At 41.8% G+C, this 19,544-nt stretch overlaps 2 protein-coding genes across 10 annotated transcripts in view; one reads left to right on the top strand and one right to left on the bottom strand.

Annotated features, from left to right (window-relative positions):
• The window catches only part of tjp2a (tight junction protein 2a (zona occludens 2)), a 35,026-nt gene extending 32,417 nt beyond the window's left edge, over window positions 1-2,609 (top strand). For all 6 annotated transcript variants that reach the window (XM_067483188.1, XM_067483187.1, XM_067483185.1 and 3 more), the window contains 2 exons: window positions 9-94; window positions 269-2,609. In XM_067483188.1, the coding sequence (XP_067339289.1) occupies window positions 9-94; window positions 269-413 (231 nt within the window). In that variant the 3' untranslated portion in view covers window positions 414-2,609. The remainder of the gene's footprint in view (window positions 1-8; window positions 95-268) is intronic.
• Window positions 2,610-3,291: 682 nt separating this feature from the next.
• LOC137103153 (amyloid-beta A4 precursor protein-binding family A member 1-like) lies at window positions 3,292-19,430 on the bottom strand. Of its 4 annotated transcripts, none has more exons than XM_067483191.1 (13): window positions 19,291-19,430; window positions 13,365-15,313; window positions 12,449-12,757; window positions 12,152-12,191; window positions 11,818-11,963; window positions 6,869-6,901; window positions 6,676-6,762; window positions 6,350-6,553; window positions 5,608-5,787; window positions 4,817-5,029; window positions 4,582-4,701; window positions 4,069-4,209; window positions 3,292-3,968 (listed from the first exon to the last, which is right to left on the bottom strand). In XM_067483191.1, exons 2-13 carry the CDS (start codon window positions 15,237-15,239, stop codon window positions 3,897-3,899), a joined length of 3,420 nt encoding a protein of 1,139 aa, XP_067339292.1. In that variant the 5' UTR covers window positions 15,240-15,313; window positions 19,291-19,430; the 3' UTR covers window positions 3,292-3,896. The 4 variants fall into 4 exon arrangements, with proteins under 4 accessions (XP_067339292.1, XP_067339294.1, XP_067339295.1 ...); XM_067483193.1 differs by having other exon boundaries at window positions 6,350-6,550; XM_067483194.1 differs by having other exon boundaries at window positions 12,449-12,733.
• Window positions 19,431-19,544: the final 114 nt, after the last annotated feature.

The following is a 19,544-nucleotide window of genomic DNA, read 5'->3' as shown; positions in this document are numbered from 1 at the left end:
TTTCACAGCTGGAAATTGCCCAGAAGCATCCAGATATCTATGCAGTCCCAGTAAAGCTGCCAAAACCCAACCTCAACCGTCCACAGCCAATAGGGTGAGAGCATCACTCTTTCTTCTTATCCTTTGTTAATCATAGGCAGTCAGGAAAAAATAGGCCCCTGGGCACAGACAGAACTTTTCTTTTGCGTTGTTGTAATGTATTTTATTTTTTGTTTTCTATATTTTTAGATTGGCATTGCAGTGTCTCTGTCTTTGTGTTTTTAAACAGTTCAAGCTCAAACCCCGAGCCACAGACCCCTTCCAGGACGCCGTATTCACACGAGGACAATGAGGCAGAGTACCGCAGACAGCTGGCCGAGCAGACGAAGAGGGGATACTACAATCCCCAGAAATACAAAGATACTGAGCTGTAGGGAGGGAGACCAGGAAGCAAAGTCCCCATGTTGACTCTACAAGCAGACAACGCTCGTTGCCCTGGTAACAGCACATGCAGCTTTAAACTCAGTCTCAAAGCTCAAAACTTTTGTCTGCAGTCAGATGTTATAAATATTTTGTGTCAGCATTAACATCAGCCACAGTTGAGTACTGGTGTTTCACTACCTGTACATCAGAAAACCTAACATACTGTATAAATTCATTTTCACACACCTGATATTTCAGTATATACATATTATTTTTATGAATCTGAACTTTTCTTTCAAATGAAGTGTTTTTCTCTGTTTGAAACACAGCCCAGTTTGTGCCTCTTTTGTATTACCATTACATTCCAGTCACAGCTAATTAACACCCAGAGGGTCATTTCATAGCAGAAATTATTTCGATTCACAGCTGTATTCTGTGGCTCTAGTGAAATAGATTTGGATTTTTTACACTTCCAAACTCATTTTTCTCATGGTGGGTCTTTATGCTGTACCTCTTCTTACCCTCTGTCTGAAACACTTGTAGCTCCAGCTCCAAAGCTACAGTCACAAAACACTGTTCTTCCACCCGCTGCAGGGACTATGTTAACAAAGTGTCGCTTTACAGTTTCACAGTTTTACTCCTTTATCATATATAATAATGACAACTTTTGATATACATGTTTGAGCTGGAATCAGATCTGGAATTTGTGAATAATCTCCAGAGGATTAAAACAGGACATTCCCGTTAGGTAAATGCTGTCATAGAAGCTGTGCATTTAGTTATATTTCCATTTGGTAAGAGTTCTACATGTTGCATTGTTGAAACATGTTTGCAGTAGAGAAATATAAAAGACAACACGACTTTACTGAGACAGATGAAACTGGTCTTTCTGTTCCGTCTCTCAATCGTATGCACTAAATTATCATGTAGTGTCACTACTGTTACATCTGCAGTGCAGTTGTTTGTGAAGGGCCATAAACAGATGATAGCTTTAAAGTAAGGCTGGTGCCATCCTGAATAATCACTTTGCACAGTTGTCTTACATTTTGATATATTTTCACATCCAAAATCTAAATATGTGCTACATACATACTGCTTTGTAGAAATACAAATCATGGCTAGTTTTGAGCAAAGTGGTGCAAAAGAAATGGACTGCTGGGTGAGACTGTGTAAACTAAGGTTTGTTTATAGATTCACTGAGTGGCTTCACTTACTGCACCCAGACCATAGACACAGTTCTGTCAGCCTGTGGTTTCGTGCACCATCCATGGAGCTTGGTCCCTTATTCCAACACACGATGAGAAGCTTAAAGGAACATCTCTCTGCTCTGTCACTCTGTTTTAAGGCACATTCATACAAGCATAAGGTAAAAATTCCTAACTGTTTCAGACTAAGCAGCTGCTCTGTGTTTATTATATTTACCTTCTAATCACTGTCCTGCCACTCTCTTCTTGGACATCTGTGTAGTGTGTTTATTTTGGGAAGCAGCTTCATTTCAAGTGCCTTGTAGTGCTGATGTCATCTTCAGGAAAGGGGGGAAAAGTCAGTCCATAGATTCCACAAGGTCCTTTAAGCGACAACACAATCTGATTGATACACTTTGTAAGCAAAAAAATAAATACAGGCTGTAGATTTAAACAACTGAAAACTCTACTTTGGTAGAGAAGCAAAATCTCTTCATCATAGTACACAGATGGTAAGATGTAATGACAAAATAAAACATAAATGCAGCATCAGTTTGTTGTACTGATTTAAAAAAAAAAATAACGGCTGTATCCATAAATAACGTAAATATCCTGTTGTTTTTTTTGTTTTCTTTTTTCTTAAACACGCTGCTGCTGCACATGTATTGAATTCAGCTGGATCAAATAAACTGTATCACAGATTTCATATGTTGAATTTGATCATAAACAGGACATTCAGATAATTTTACTTTCTCCCTGTTTGTCCTCTAGCTGCTTAAGAGACTGTCACGTTTTTCTCGCATTTATGTATAAAATATATCAAACTCAGTCATGTCTTTATATACGGGTACAGTTTGGTGTGGGAATGTGGTGACAATCATGTTAATCAGTTCCTTCTGTCGGTTAAGTTTTTTTAATTATGTAGTTTGATGGTATTACAGAACAGACAGGGGAATTTAAAATAAATCTTTTTTTAAATTCATGTTGTTTTACTGTTTTTTTTTTTTTTTTGGAAGGTAAAAAGCTAAGAGAATTTGTTCATAGCTGCAGTAGTGGAAGGTAGTTACCTACATTTACTTAAGTACTTTAATTCGTAAAAGTTTCTACTTTCTGAAGTATTTTCATTTTCTGCTGCATCATACTTGGACTTCACTACAATTTTAAGGGCACCATTGTACTTTTCAATACTTTTAACTATAGTTACAACTTACTTTTTTTGAGTCTGACAATAAAAGTTACAGTATTATAGTAAAAAAATATTTTTTCATCAGTTGTCCCAGCAGTGTATCGGGTAATTGAAATTATACAAAATAAATTCAAAACATTATGAAATGTGTTGTTAAAATCTGCTCCATCATTGTCAACTGCCAGTTTCTGCAGATGATGCTTTCATTTTTGGAGCTAATACTTTTCAAAGTAACATTAACTTTTTACCATATTTTCTACATTTCTGTGTTGTATTGTTGTGTTGATATGCAAGCAAATAAGTTCCGCTGCTCAGCAGGACTTTCTCTTATCAAAGACATTTTTGAGAATTTGAGAAAAAAACTTCAAATCTAAATCTTTTTGCACTTTCCCAAATGCTACTTCGGGTGAGTGTGACTGTTTCAATAATTATTCAAATTAAGCTTTCAAAATGTTGATGGCGTAATGTTGCACAAGGAGACTGAGCAAGTGTCAAAGAAGACTGAAATCTGCAGCAGAATATTTTTCCTTTGCGTGTCAGAGCTTTTATTTTTTTTTTACTGCTCCATCTCAAATGTTTCCACATACACAAAAACCCATTCTGACAGAGACCAGAGATGCATCCCAAAATCAATCTTTTGAAAGCACGTTTAATACATTTCCTGTGCACCACCACTCTCCTGAGCTGGAACTTCATTTTCTGAGCCAAACTCTTTTAATTCAAACCCTGTGGTGAAATAAAACCAGAATTTATTGGCTTGCACTTTTTCTTTACAGTGTATTCATTCACCTTTACATGCAATCCCATGTATCTGGTCCACTTTCTTTAGACAATGGCTGACTTGATTAGAATACATTCAGATGTTAAAACATTTCAACCCAAGGTAATATTCAGTGTTTGCCTCCTAAATGTGCACAAATAAATCCACAATTTCTCTTTGGTCAAACGTAACGGGTCACATTAAGACTTCGCCTAGGCATAATCTGTCCTCTGCTGTCATAATCATGTACATGTTTACATGTCTAAGGACTGTACAGATTAAGGCAAGTCACGTGATCTCAAACAGGAAAGAAAGCGAGAGAAGACATGTATTTAAAAAGTTGAAAGGTGGCTGGACAGCGTGTTCAGATGTAGACAGGTTGCTCCTGTGCTGTCAGCAGACGGTACATGGCTGCAGGCATCGTCTTCATGTGGATCTGGAGCAGAAAGAAACAGTTGTGTTTTTTTTTTTTCTTAAAAGGAGCAAACAATTACTGCACAGTTTCATGCATGAACTTTCATTTTAATTCCTTCTACCTCTCCCATGGCAGTAGACAGGATCTGAACGATTTTCTCATGAGGTGTCGCCACGACACTCTGGCCATTGATCTCGATGATGCGATGACCAACGCGGACACCTCCTCTCTCTGCGATACCTCCTCTCATGAGGCTGCAGATCTGCAACACACACACACACACACACACACACACACACACACACACACACACACACACACACACACACACACACACACACACACACACACACACACAAAGATAAAGTAAAGGCTAATGGAGTAAAATTGAGGGATTTAAACAGCAGCTCCTACTTCTATTGATATAAACATGTCCTTGAACCTCACTGAAACAATCACTGCTGTGCGTCTATTACTAAGGGACTAACATTAATTTGCAAACTTAAAGCAGTGTGGAAATAAAGGCTCCTCTTAAACCTTTCCTAATTCATGTCAGCATGATCTTGCAATGGGACACATTCAGCAATGGTGTGTGTGTTTGCTCTGCAGAAGCATTGATCTGGGCTTTACTTACAATGCCATTCTGGACACTGAAGCCCAGCTGGTATCTGAGGTCTGGCCTGCGGATGAGCACCATCGTTACAGGAGGACACCTGACGATGTTCATCTTAATCCTGGACTGAGACTTAAGACCCTATATGACAACAGAGTGAAGCCAACTAGCAGATAAGCCATGACACCAGCAAGTGAAACGAATGTTTAGAGAAAAAAAAAAGCTACAACATGAGACACAGAAAGCAGTAGTGCACCTTGATGATGCTCTGGCAGGTGCTGAGCGGTAACCCCACCAAACTAGTTCCGTTGATGGTCATGATCTGGTCTCCAATGTTGAGTCGACCAGACTTCTCAGCTGGACCAGCGTGCATCATACTGGCTATGATGACTGTTGGAAGAATGGACCCCCAGCCCGACTCCACAATCACTACACCCAGGATCTCCCCTTTATGCTTCTCAATATAAACCTGCAGGCAAACAAGTGCAAGCCTTATTAGTGCATCTCTGATCAAACTCTTCATATTGATTGTAGTCATTGTTAGACATCAATTAAAAATATAATCCTTGTAAAGTAGCACAGTCATCCAAATATAAAAGGGAACCATGCACACAGTTTGAGCTTTAGGGTTAGCCAGCCAGCTGCACAAGTCTGGAAAATGAGACATGATGGCAGCAAGAGGTGGGAGGAGGGCTCGAGGTCAGACCAGCTTCACCTTCATACAGAGGTAGGGCTTTTTTTTTTTTTTTTTAAACAAAATGAGTTTTTTGAGGACAACTGTAGCTCAGCTGTGACTTCTGTGACAGCTGCTCATTAGAGAGCTGGAAGGCAAACTAACTAAACTAACAGAGCAGAGAAATAAAGGCACTTGCTCATGTGAGGTCAAATACTAATAAATTAAAATGTTCAAGAGCTGCGAAAATTAAACTGGGTATGTCAAGCGGAATATTCGATGATAAATATGTCCCCAGTCAAACTCAATTTGAAATATGCAAGAAGCGCATAAAAACCTGCTGGGACTGTGCTGCCACCTGCTGGTTGACTTACATCTTTGCAGTTCTCTGACTTGGAGAAATGGATGAGGTCGTCGTTGTACATGTCCTGAGTGTTGAGAAGGTCGCTGTACTCCCTCTGGCTCAGATCCTCAGGGTCAATGCCGTTGGCCCTGAGGAACTCCTGGTATGCAACACTGAAAGACTGACCGATGGACTGAGCAATCAGCTGGGCCTGCGAGGAGGGACAGAGGGGGTAGGGAGATGGGAGGAGATCAGGACAGGACAAAAAAAAACTAAGCATGGACCTCACAATTAAAAGCCTCATTCACATCCAGATGAAAAGAGAAAAAATAAGCAGGCAATTATACCTGTGATGACCTTCATTGATCCTTTGTCTAACCCTGAATAATCCTAATCTCATCCCTAAAACCACCGAATCCCATTTGTTACAACACCTCTCATGTTTTTTGTCTGTTTGGTTGAGAACAATCTGAGAGGCTAAAATGATTCTCAAGTTCTCTAATAACACTTCTATATAGACTTTGCTATAAGTCTGAAGGGGCTGAGTGAATCACCACAAAATAAAGTACTAAACAGCTTCCTACACACACAAACCACTCGGGTCTGTAGGTGGGAAATGTCTCCCAAAAGTCAACACAACCACCTACAGCATGGGAGTCGAATAAAAAGCAAGACTTTTGAATAACTTCTAAGGCCTTTGTAAGGCAAACAGCCTGCAGTGCTTTTCATTACCACTAGACACCACGTAAAGTTACAAAAATAGGTTAACTCACATCCTCAGACTCAAAGACGTGACAGATCATCCTGTACAGCCGTCTGTCGTCGTGGGTCATGGTGGTTTGCTCTGCTGTGTTGTCCAGGTTTTCCTGCGCACTGCGGGAGCGGACCATCTTCCCTCTGGCCATCAGGACCACCATGTTACCAATATCAGCTATGTAGGAGATGGTCCTAAGTGGCAGGTCCATTAAAGTCTCCTGCTGATCCAAAACAGACGTAAGGTATTGTGAAATTTTATGAATCCCTGCCGAATCCCCAAGTCCACAGTAATAAAGGATTTTATTTGCTGATGTATGGCAAGGAAAGCATCGAACTTTCAAACCTGAGTGTCTGCGTTGAGGACTTTGATCCTCTGCGTGGACATGAACAGATCCACCTCAGCTGTGGATGGAACCTCACTGTCAGGGCTCTGCACAACGAAAGCAGCAACAGGTTGATGAACCGCAGTGAAGATGACAAAGGAGCATATCACACAATTTTTAAAAGATGATTTAAAAAAAAAGAACTGAACTTACCCTTTTCCTATTCTTGGCCTGCTTCTGAGCAGCCTGTAGTGATCAGAAGAAAGAAATTAAATGTGAAAAAAAACAAAACAACAAACCAAGACATTTTATTAAAATTGCCTTCTGAGTGAATCAACAATTCACTGTAGATTGTCTCGTTGCCAAATGCCATATTGAGGACAAAAGGACCTTAGAGAGTTGTGTGTGTGGGAGGACAGTCATGTTACCATCTATCACATCTGACAAGAGCAGGCTGCCGGAGGCCTGAGCAGCAAACATTATCAACATTTTTCTCTTCATCAATGTGACACAAACGACCCTTAAGAATGAAAAACGGTCTTGTGTGTTTTTGGCGTCATCACAGCTCACAGATCCTGTTTCCAGCACTTGGCTTGTGCCACCATTTGCTCTTTAAACTAATGTAGATCTCTGTGGATTTATCATCAGGGATGTGATGAAAGTGGATTTAGTTGTTGTGATCATCATTTTACTATCCCGTTTATTTCACCCAAACAGTGCTGGCCCTGCTACAGTTTAAGATTATTTAGCGATGGGACTATTTGTTATTGAAAAACTACAAGTTGTGTGAAAGCTTTACCCATATGTCATCGGTATTAAGGTCAAGTTTTTGAGTATCTGCAGATACAGAGCCTGATCTGATAACAGTGACATTTCTATTAAAATGCATCTGATACATTGAAATAATAGTTTAATTGTTCTTCTGTCCTACTGTATAATCTTTGATCAAACTGAGGTTTCAGCAAATCATTAGTAAAATCCATATCATGGATCTGAAAAATCATATCAACTGTTTTTTTTCCCGCAGGAAGTCCTGAATCCAAAATATTGTTTATGAGCTAAAATGATTAATAGGAATGTTAGAAACAACTCCAAGCTTCAGTGTGCGAAAATGATTTTTCCACATTCACATGTTCCAATTTTCATTTTCTTTTGCTGTGAGTAAGTAGATAAGCAGTGGATAACAAGGAGGCTAATATGAAAAAACACATTAAAGCTTGGTAAAGAAAGACCATTTAAAATTGCTCTATTTTAGCTAAAACTTTAGCACCGGTTCTTGACGCTCTCCACAACACACACACACAAGAATTATCACCTTTCTGACAGTTTCAATTCAAAAGCTGAGAAATAATAGCCTTGTAAAAGTTAAAAATACAAATTAATTGCTCTAATAAATTGCATTAGATTGTTCAGGTGTACCTAATGAAGCGGCCAGGCTGCAATAGTAATAATTGATAACTGCCCAAACTATATTTAGAGAACATGAATAAATGCAGTCACAACTTCAGCCTCATCCAGAAATAACAACTCGTGTACGTCCCTGACCGACTGTGGCCATTCTGTGTGGAGTTTGCATATTTCAAGCTCTGTGCTTGTGGGTCTCCCACAGTCTAAGAACATGGATGTTGGGTTAATTGCTGACGACTGGTGATCTCGCCCTATGACCTATGGAATAGGCTCCAGCCCCCCTGTGACCCTACATCAGATAAGCAGTCACAGATAATGGATCGATGGCTAAAAGTAGTTTTCCTTTCAAGCTTTTCCCCCCTTTTACCACATGATTTTGCAGGTTTTTGGCCCTGTGAAATGTGGCCCCCCTAACTTCTATAAGTATGATAATCAGACCTCTATTAAGACTGACACATACTGCTAACTAGCATTTATTTTCTTTTTAGTGGACACTGTTGTAGCTCAGACCTCTTCTGACTCTGTGCGCCGGGAGCAAACACGTAAGTATTTCTCATTTCAACCCCGCTGCTCTCCAGTTTTGCAAGCTGCACATCGCATTATCATCATAAGCTCAGGTCAGACTCCTGACCTGTGGTGGATGTCACTGTGAATCACTGCATGAGGAGCAGTCACGTCACCTCCAATGTCTCACTGTTTACTTGGCAGGCAATGATCAGCATCTATATTTCTGCATCCTCCTGCTGTGTGTGGCCTGTGGTGTAGTGCTTCATAAGATATTTGTTCCACACTTTTATGTAACGTGTTTCACCTATTTAACTGTGTGCTTCCCATATTAACTGACCTTTAGTCTCTTAATATGACAAATGCTGAACTAGATTGTTCAAAAGTTCAAACCTGCCACTGGATCTAATTCCCTGGTTTTGGTGCTGATGCCGTTTTGCCTTCCATTTGGATCATTTGCTGCAGTGAGCTGATGTAAAAACATTACATTAGCTAAACTATCAGCCCTGTTATAGAACGACTCCCACCCAACGCATAATAATCTGATGGCACTAAGAGCCTCCTTTGGTGACAGGCAGATTCATCCTAAGCGTTTGAAGCAGTGATATTACAAGTCATTCCTCTCTGCTGCTGTCACACTTTATAACCATTTCCAGTAGAACGGACTCGCCACTTTTCAAACTGGTAATACTGAGAACTTCATTTAAATAATAATGACTTTCATTGTAATTTAGTTTTTGTTCATTTTGTCTATAGATTCCTAAATGTTTTAATTACTTCTGTATTCTGTGCTGTTGTAACCACTGTGGGATAAACAAAGACTTAACTTATCCTATGTTAAGCCAATGCTAACATTAAATCACCATTTCCTTCTATGCAATAAAGGCTCCAGACAATTAACATGTTAATAATGTGGTTAAGGACAGACTAGTATTTTATTAATTGCTAATAACTGCTAATATCACCAAATATAGTTCATTTCTAGAGCTTCTTTAAAAAAAAAAAAAAAAAACTGGACTATGCCTGGAGCTATATTACATCAGCAAAGTTAGTGGGCAGTGGGTATAAGAAAAGCTGAACATTGTTTGTCTATTGTTGTAGCACTGTGTGACGCCACTTTATTAACCTTCTAAACAATGTGAATGGAACGCTTTAACTAAATGTCTGAGAGAACTGATAGCTACATCTCCATGTTACCTTACTATCTGCCACACTGACTGAACAGATTTTAATTAGGGCAGCTCACCCAGCTTGTTAGGCAGCAAGCCTCCACTTTGTCTTTTCTATTCTAAAAAAAGTCAAACAACTTACGTATCCCCGTCCTCATTAGATAGTCTCTAACTTTCTCCATCCCTGTAGGATTCTCAGACCTTAACGTGGGCAATGTCCTGGAACTGTCAGTCAACATCCAGAAAACAGAGTTTGCCTCGGCTCCTGTCCTTTTGGCTATCCTCTACTAAATGGAAATGTCTTGCTGATTGTCCCTCGTGCTCACATGTCCTACGTTTGAATGCCATGCTGTCACTGTAACCCAGCTTCTCTACTAACTCCGTGAAACCACATGCCCTCAGTTGACAAGCTCGCACCGCACAAATCTGCTTTTCTGTATACCAACATCATCTGTAGATGAGGGGTAAAAAAACCCACAAAATTATCCAAGCCACTTTTAACGCTTTGTCGAAATCCCAGTTAAACTGTATGTTCCCTTTGCGTGATGCCTCTTTGACATCATATACAGTGACTGGAGTAGAAAGCAGGCTCTACAGTCTCTAGGGCCTCACAGCCTAGAACCAGAGTTTATATAACATCCAGTGAAGCTGGGAAGAGAAGCCTGTATGACTGTGGATCAGGGGCAGTGATCTGTGGATGATGCATTGTGCACAAACCCGAGGACTTTTCAACCGTTGGCTGTTGCCTCCAAACAGTTTCTGTCTTTATAAAAACACAAATATGAAGTGAACCTCAGTAACATTGCTGATATGTCCATGTCTGTTTGAGAATGCAAAGTGTCTCAAACCAAGGAGCTGTGGCTTTAATCTGGGAGCTCTTTTCTGTGTGTATCATTAATTCATTGTCATCCCTTAATCTATGATCTATTGTTTTATGTATGTTTTTACACAGTGTTTTAACAGTATTGAATCTATTATCTGATTAGCATGTTTCAACTCTCCACTGATGTGGCATGATGTTCATACTGATCAAAATATATGTGTTTATATGTGGCTGTACTACTGTTGCCATGGCTACCAGCTTGCACAATCAAACCCCTCCAGATTCAAAATGCAGCACTACATCTCACTACTTTTCAGATCTCTGCACTGGCTTCTTGTAGCTGCCCACATCAGGTCTAAAGCTTTGACTCTTGCCTACAGAGTTGTCAGCTCAACAGCTTCTGCCTACCTCAACTCCCTCATACAGGTCTACAATCCTTCCCGCCCACTGTGCTCTGCCAATGAACAGTGTCTGGTGGTCCCATCATCACACCAAAGATCCCAATCAAAAATCCTCAGCGCAGTGATTTAGGTCAACTCATCGATAATGGAATGAGCTATTAAACTCCGCATGCTTAGGAAAATGCTGAAAACAGAACTCCTGTAGTGGAATTCATCTCTGTAGGTGAAGTATGTGGTATTCAGGCGCAAGTCCAACAGTGACTACAGTTTTATCACATACATCTACACATCTCTAACCAAGGCTGCAAACTCCCCTGAGTTTTGTATGTGGTGGTCAGTGTGTCCATTTAGCAGTGTAAAGGATGGCTGCCAGGTATTCTGCAATGTTTTATATCATTAAGTTAATGCTGCTTTACAATGGTTCTGAGGTCTGAGCTCCTTCCTTGTGTAACTTGGGAAGTGCATAAATGCAAGGGGTTGCTTCTGCTGAATATAGGGGGTGGTAGGTCACCTCGTCGATGGCAGGGTCTCTTTCCAGATTTTCAAGCCAGTTGAAAAACAAACGTCTACCCTGGAAAATGTAACAGTTGAACAGTCTCCCCCAGCCAAAGTCCCCTCAGACTGAAGAAGCTACTTGAATGAGTAGCAAAATGTGTCCAACAGAAAAGAAAGAAGTCCATTTGACAGGATTCCACCTCCAGAAATTAAATGTAAATTAAATATTTTATACATATCAAGTGTGCCCTCAAATTTCCCTATGTTGGCATAAACAGCGGGGTCTCTGGCATCAACACTACTCAATTTATTCCTCTTTGTCTGCAATTACAACAAATAAACTTTATAGTAAGTTGTTCTCACCCGGACTCGGCTCATGGCCTCCTGTGCCTGCTGCATGCGGGCGCTCTTTGTAGGTGTCCTCTCTGACAATAAGTGGGTGCAGCCCAGGTAGGTCGCAGCAAAGATAATGCCATCTATAAGGTCGTCAGGGTCACATGGTCCAGGCACTGCATGAACCAAACACACGTGTTCAAAGCATGAGCACACTTACAGCACATGCTAGCAAAAAAGCATACACCTACAGATCTATATGGAAAAAACTAATTGTAATAACTTGTCTATTGCTCTTGATCTGATGAGATTAAGAAATACATGTGGAGGTGAGAACAAAGATTTCTATAATGAGTCCACTCACCGTCCACAAATGTGGGAAAGGGAGGAAGGGATCTGCGAATCTGAGGAGACACAGAAAAGGAAAAACTGCATCACCTCTCTTACTATTTCTACTCACATACTTCAAGTCTCCCTTCACTCACTGATATTCTGCAGGACTTTTACTGCTATCAGTCATTTAGCTGCTGGCAGATAAACACATTGTAAAAGATGTTTGGCTTTGTAAGATTTATTATCACACTTGGGTGTCATTGTTAGAAACATATATTTTTTGTCTCTTTTGTTGTCTCTGCAGATGTCTATATTTAAGACCTCTCACCTCCTGGACAGATGGCTGCTGTGGAGGTGGCTGGGGCTGTTGTCTCACTTGTTGAGAGGGAGGCTTCTGATGCTGATGTTGACGCTGTTGATGCTGATTGGGTGGCTGGCTCTGTGGTGGCTTTGAGGTGTCCCTCTGGTGTGAATGTCGGTGCTGATGGTTGTGTTGGGGCTGCTGTTGCTGATAATGTTGTGGATGAGGAGGTCTGGTTGACTCAGCACTTAGTGGACTCACTGGGTCCCAAACGGAAATGGAGGCAAAGTGGCATGGAGACTCAGATGATAGCTGAGAGGGGGAGTGAGGAGAGGACTGAGACAAGGAACAGGAACAAACTATTTAGGAAACATCACTCATCTGAAGACGCCCTGTCCCTTACAGCAAATTATGTCAACCCCATATTCAAACGATATATGATTTAGAACTTGAGGCAACACAAAATGAAATTAGAGCCAGGGACGTAAATCTTTTTGTAAATGTTCCTAAAAGCAATGAGGTCAAATTTAAGTAGTGCAAAAGGGCAGACCACACTCCTTGGGCAATTTTGCACATTAGGAATAGCTTACAATTTTGAAAAATAGGACAGAATAGAAATTATTCTGAAATGCAACTCAATAGCAAGGACATCTCAAATGTTAGTTTTTAAACTTGGAAATTCATGATCTATTTTGGATATTAAAAATATTCTTCATTACTATGGGTCACCCTCCCCATCTTTCTGTTTGGTTCTAACACTAACAACAAAAACACTGTAGAAAATTAAATTAAACAGCTGGTAAAAATCAGTCTACAACTATCTCATACTTCCTGGATGCGAAACTGTCCAGATGCTGAAACTAAATCAATTTGACATTGGTCTGTACCGAAACCTTTTTGCAAACCAGTTTTGACTTAATGTATCCAAACATGTAATACTTACATGGTCTGCTGTACTTTGGAGCAGGTATGCATCCTCTGTAGGGCTGACTTCCTGCCTCATCACCCAAATCGGCTCCACCGGCTGGTCAGGTGTATACGGGGAGCGTACCGTCTTAGTCTTCACTTCCTCAATGGCCTCCTTGATGTCTTTAATTGCTAGGCTGATGGCATCTCCCGATCCCTTCATATTTTCCTCCCCTAGAAGATCCACCATGTTGCTGTGATCATGAGCCTCTCCTGACCTGCTCTGCCCCAATGAGGGGCTCTTGGCCTGTGTCTCTGCTTGCCTAGGAATCTGCCTACGGTTTCTGGCAATGGGGCTTTGATCGGCACTGCTCCCGTCACCGTCAGACTGACTGTCATAGTGGTGCAGCCGGCAGCCAACTGAACGATCCACAGGGCAGTGATGTGACCCATGGATTCTGTGCTGCCTTGAAGCATGATGGCAGCCATTGGTGGGGGAGATGGGAGTCCCTTTTTGTACATTCTCTGGTCTATGGCTGGGAAAGGACCCTTGGTGTGACTCCTGTTGGGTCTCATTAGGCTCAATCCTCCGACTAATTTGCCTTTGAGGTTCTCTGTGTAAGTCAGGGTAAGAGGTCTTAAGGGGTTCTGGAAATGTATTAGGGTGGGATTTTGGCTCTGAGTAGGACTCATAGACAGGCTCTGGGTAAGATGTTTTGTGGGACTCTGTATAAAATTCTGCATAGGTTTTTGGATAGGATTCGGAGCAGGAAGTGGAGTGGGACAGTGAGCATGACTGAGAGCAATCATCTTCATCATCTTCATCTTCAGGAAGGTCATTGTCCGGTATAGGGCTCATGCTGGTGTCTTCACTGAAATGCTCCAGCTGGGGAAAAGGTGGAACATCAGGGGATGAAGGAGGAGTTGGTGACTGGAGCGGTGGTGGGCTGTGGAGAAGTCCATCCAAACTAAGTGAGGCAGCGCTCTCTGTGTCGGAGCAGAGATCAGTGATTTCACTTCCCTGAGCTGCAATGTCGTCTCCTACACTATCCATTCCATGTTTTTGGTCTTCTTCCATCATCTCTTCATTTTTCTCCGTTTCTTCATTCTGCACATCCTTGAGTGGACTGGAGTGAGCTGTGCTTGAAGGTTGGTCTCCATCCTCCTCTGCTATCTCTTGATCGTTATCATTCTCGTTAGCACCCTCCAGCTTCTCTTTGCATTCCACTTTACAGTCCATTAGATTTTCTTCTTCTGCAGTTGGAGGAATGTGTTGATTGAGAAGTAGCACATCATGTTTTAAAGGACTAGGTGAGAGGTTATTGGGACTGACGGCAGCAACAGGAGTTTGGTGAGGACTGTCCTGCAATTGGTCTGTAACAGGATCATCTGATGAGAGCTGAGGCACCTGCACCTTTGCTGGGCCTCCTCTCTCTTTCACAACAGATGAAGAGGCCTGCATCTCTCTGATTGGCTGCCTTTGTCTGTGACCTCTGAGTCTGGGGTTAGGGTCACCATGACGCCTATAGCGGGTGACACCTGGGCGTGGTTGCTGGACAGGACAATTCTCAATAACTCGATTCTCAACCTCATCCTGCCTTGAAGTTGCCACAGCTGGGACCAGATTAGGATTTTGAGCCTGGCTCTGACCCTGCCCCTGGCCTGATGCAGGTCGGCGGTAGTGCCGAGTAGGTCCACGTCCAGTGGGAGGATGGTGGTGGTGGGGAGGGTGGTGATGATGATGATGATGAGGATTTGGTTCACCATCCTGGTTAAGCATCTGACAAGGCCTCCAGGACCGGCGCACAGGAGGTTCACCAGGGGTCATGCCATTAGGCTGCCTGCTCTTCAGAGGCACGTTGTGCTCCTCACCTGCTTCCCCCGTCAGTTCTCCCTGATACTTATGGCTCATAGCTGAGGTGTGTTTGAACTCCTATTTTCAGAACATGCTCCTTGTTTCCAGTGAAACCCCAATCATAGCACAGCCTTTGAGCAATAAAGACAAAAACAATGGGTTATAGAAGTTACTGAAGAACAGTTGTAGAAGAAGGGCTGGGAATTGCACAACAATCATTTTGGTAAATACACTGAGAGGAAGCAGTGGCTCAGTTGGTCCAATCAGAGGTTCGCGCCCCACTCCTACCGACCACATGTCAAAGTATTCCTGGGCATAAGCCCCTGAACCCCCAAAAGCCCAGCCCCATTCCCAGCACAGTGCCGGTCCCAAGCCCGGTAGAAATGGGGAGGGTTGCATCGGGAAGGCATTTACTTATTTACTTATTTGCATAATTTGTTGCAACAGAGATCAGTGTTTAAAAGTTTAGGTGGGCTAATTAATCCCATACGCCAATATTTCTTAAAACCAGAGATTACACACACACACTAACAAAAGAAGAAAATTTACAGTAATGTTGATTTTCAGGCCAGGGATTCCCTGTCTCAATATTGCTAATAGCAAAAACCTAAATCCTTTAGGAATTATCTGGTTTTGCAAGGCACTTTAATCTGCACCACATTCATCCGCCCACCAGCAGCTGGCAGATGGCACAGGATAGGGAAAGCAAAGGACAGAAAAGGAGGAAGAGGAGGAGAAGGCAGCTGGGCAAAAGGAGGGACAACTCTCTGGTATCAGATACGATCTGACAGAGAAGAATAGATAGACCAGTGATCTAAATAATAAATGACCTCTGTGCGAGAGAAGCCCAGTTTTGATATTTATTTAATATGATGAGGCTATCAGGGCATCCATCAGTTACCTCCCATAACAGGCGTCACTGTGTCGGAGGTCAACACGTGGAGAAAGGACAAATGGACAGTCTCATTAAAATGAAGAAAAAGTTCTTTTTTAACATGTATATACAAGCTTGAGACCTTAGAGTACTCTCAGTCATCTGGGCCAAACTTAGTACTATTTGGCAGTAGCTGAACAACCTCCAGCAAGTCCAGTTTCCATCAAATGGCACTAAAGCCTTTCCCCTTGTATTTCATTGAAGCTGCTTTCAAAGGGTATTTATATTGGGACCATAATGATCAGAAGAATAATCATTACAATAGACTTAAAAAAAAAAACTACAAAAATTCTTGATTTTTATTTTGGTTATGGGTTTGAAGGATATCATCCATCCCAGTTTGTTAATTAGTGCCGCTCAACATCAACATCTTTCATATTAGTCTATGAGGAAGCAGACTGTTTACTGACATGTTAAGACAAATAAATTCTGGCTTTTTAAAAGTCAACAGAGTGGACTAACAATGGGGCAAAGGTTAATGCTGATCCTCTAATCTGAGCACAAGCGACAACTGCCAGGGAGTTTTGGTGGGACACAGCAGGAACAAGGGCGCCCAGGGTGGCTAATGTTCCTCTTTGCCTGGAGTTTAGGATTGGACAGCAGTGTCTGAGAGGCTGCAGGGGGAGGGGAAGAAAGAGGGAGGATGGGTTGCTCAGGTCACAGATGGCCCTGGCAGAGCGGTAGTAAGATGTACAAGCCTGCAGAGCTGTGAGCAGAGCACTTCTGCACTTCCATCTGTCAGGCTGCAGAGAGAGCATTGGGTGGGGGGTTACAAGCCCACTACCTTGCTGGTCTCATACTCACAAACACCAACTGATAACACACAAGTACCTGATGGACTCACTGATTTACTAACAATTTACCTAATTCGCTACATACCTTAAATCAGTCATATAACAATGATAGCTGCTGACAGAATGAATGCTACCACAGGCATCCACTGCTTACACAACCTAAAGCAGGTGAGGGCAAGCTGATGAACTTTGATTGCGATTGGCCTTCGGGTGCCCTGTTTCTTATTTCAGGCAAATCATAGAGATTGTGTCATTTTATCTTGCTGCACTTCTCTTTGCAAACGTCCCAGTAACTTCAAAGAGTCTTAATGGTGCAGATTAGTGCTACGTTACTGTAAATGCAGGGATTCAACACTTTCACTGACAGTGAGGAATAACATTTCTCATCCAAATAATCTGGATTTTTGCATTTTCTGTGGCAATGTTGAGCCTGTGTTAATAGTAAATGGTAAATGTTCTGCACTTATATAGCACTTTTCTACCTACTGGCACTCAAAGCACTTTACACTGCTTCTTATTCACCCATTTGCACTCACAGGCAAACACACAGATGGGGGAGCCGCTATGCAGCTGGCCAACTCTCACTGGGAGCAACTAAGTTGAGGTTCAGTGTCTTGCTCAAGGACACTACAACATGTGACTGGAGGAGCCGGGGATCTAACCAACAACTGCTAGAATGGTGGGCGACTACTCTACCTTGCTGCACCACAGTCCCACGAACTGTGTTGATGCAAAGAGAACATCAGCTTTCTGAAGGCTCCCATCTTTTTTTTTTTACAAATTTTTTGGACTTGAACTAGAGCCTGTGAGTCAAGCATTAATGCGACGTGGAAATTAATGGGGTAGAAATCACATAGTTAATGTTAGTATCATCGCATTTTAGCCTGTGCTAATCATCATTATTTCAGCTATTATGAACTACCTTTAAGGCAGATTTGACTGAGTGCAGGAAACAGACATAAGAAAACCTTCAACTGTTTTCAAATCACTTCCCAGGCTAAAAATTACTTATGTGGAAAAATCAATCAGATCAACTTTCACCTGTAAATTACCTGTATTTGATACAAGTACATATTTGAAAAATAGGGTGTAGCAAAATCAGTATAAGTTAACATGTTAATACACAAAGGCATGTTTAACAAAGACTAAATCTTTATTTGCAATATAATTGAAATATAATTTGCCATATAACATACAAGATATGGTATAATGAATGTTCATATTAACTATGTATATTGAGCATCTTGGGCACAAACATTTCATGGATTAAAGTATTGTGGTATGATTTTTGCCTGTTTGCCCACCCTTCAACAATCAGCTGTAGCTCATTTAGTAGAGCAGTCATCAACCCACCACAGGTCAGCAGTTTGACTCCCAGGTCCTACTAGCTATATGTCTAAGTATCCTTGGGCAAGACACAGAACTCCAAGCTGCTCATGATGGGTCAGGAGAGCACCTTGCATGCTAGCCGCCATCATCAGTGTATGTGTGTGTGAATAGATGAATGTAAAGGAAGATTGTAAAGCCTTTCGGATAAAAGCCCTCTATAAAAAAGATGCATTTCATTTATTTCTCATATATAAAGGGCAATGTAACCCTACAAACTACTCCGGTTGTGTTAGCTCTAAGTGCGTGTAAACCTGCAGTGTATGAATAGTACAACCGGTACAGTAAACACATAAGCAAAACACAATGCAATGTTCTAAACAGTACTTTTTGGAATATTCAGGAATACAATTCAATTTCATCCTGTTAAATTATTTTAATAAAAAAATTGATTTTAAAGAAAAGTTTCAAAGAAGCCAGGGAATGACTGTGTATTTTTTTATAGCTTTTCCACATCATACTCATGAGACACTCTCTCTCTCTCGCTTTCTCTCACTCTCTCTCTCTCTGAACATTTATATAGGAACAAGTGCCAAAGTGGCAGGTGCTTTTATTTTGAAGGCTCACTAGCTTCTGAAACCCACTCTCATGGCCCTGAACGATTGTCTTCTGTTAAAAGGGCAACGACTTACTTTTGATGTTGGCGCTCATCATCAATTATGGATTAACCTGTTTGAAATGCGTTTATAACCCTGGGTGCACTTCATGGGGGGGGTCACAGTGTTGTTCTGCATATGATGCACGTATGTCCTAGGAATCACATACACGATCCTCCGCTTTACCACGCGTATTCATGAAAAATAGAACAAAATACAACATGCAGCAAACTGTCAGCTGTCTAATGCCTCCCTCTTTATCTCCTGACCGCCAAGATTAAATCTCTGCAGGTGATCCGCCATCAGAGAAAACGACCTGAACATACAAGGTTGGAGTCATTCCGCCGTCCTGCCCCGCACTAAACCCGGCTTCCCGGACGTGACACTTACTCATTTACCTGCATGTCAGAGGAGGAGAGGCCCGGTCCTGGCTGCTGCAACACGCATCGTCCCTGTACCCGCGACTACTAGCTTGGCTCGGTTTGATTCGGCTCGGTTTGTCCCTCCAGACAACTTGCTCGGATTAAGCTCAGCCCCTCCTTTTGCAGCGTGACATCAGAGCGGATTAGCGATGCACAAAGCGCCTTTACAAACACTGCTGACACTGCGGACCCAAACAGTTCTGTACGTCCATGAGTGGGGCGTCATCCCA

This window comes from Channa argus, chromosome 18 (genome assembly GCF_033026475.1).
Source record: "Channa argus isolate prfri chromosome 18, Channa argus male v1.0, whole genome shotgun sequence".
Lineage (NCBI taxonomy): Eukaryota > Metazoa > Chordata > Actinopteri > Anabantiformes > Channidae > Channa > Channa argus.
Note: the sequence above shows the minus strand (reverse complement) of the source record. Positions and strands in the feature narration are given on the sequence as shown.

Coding starts and splice junctions, on each gene's coding strand:
- LOC137103153 (XM_067483191.1), bottom strand. CDS start 15,239: ATGAGCCATAAGTATCAGGGAGAACTGACGGGGGAAGCAGGTGAGGAG. Junction 5,030..5,607: donor AGTCAGAGAACTGCAAAGAT/GTAAGTCAACCA, acceptor GTTTGCCTGCAG/GTTTATATTGAGAAGCATAA. Junction 4,702..4,816: donor CCTGCCAGAGCATCATCAAG/GTGCACTACTGC, acceptor GTTGTCATATAG/GGTCTTAAGTCTCAGTCCAG.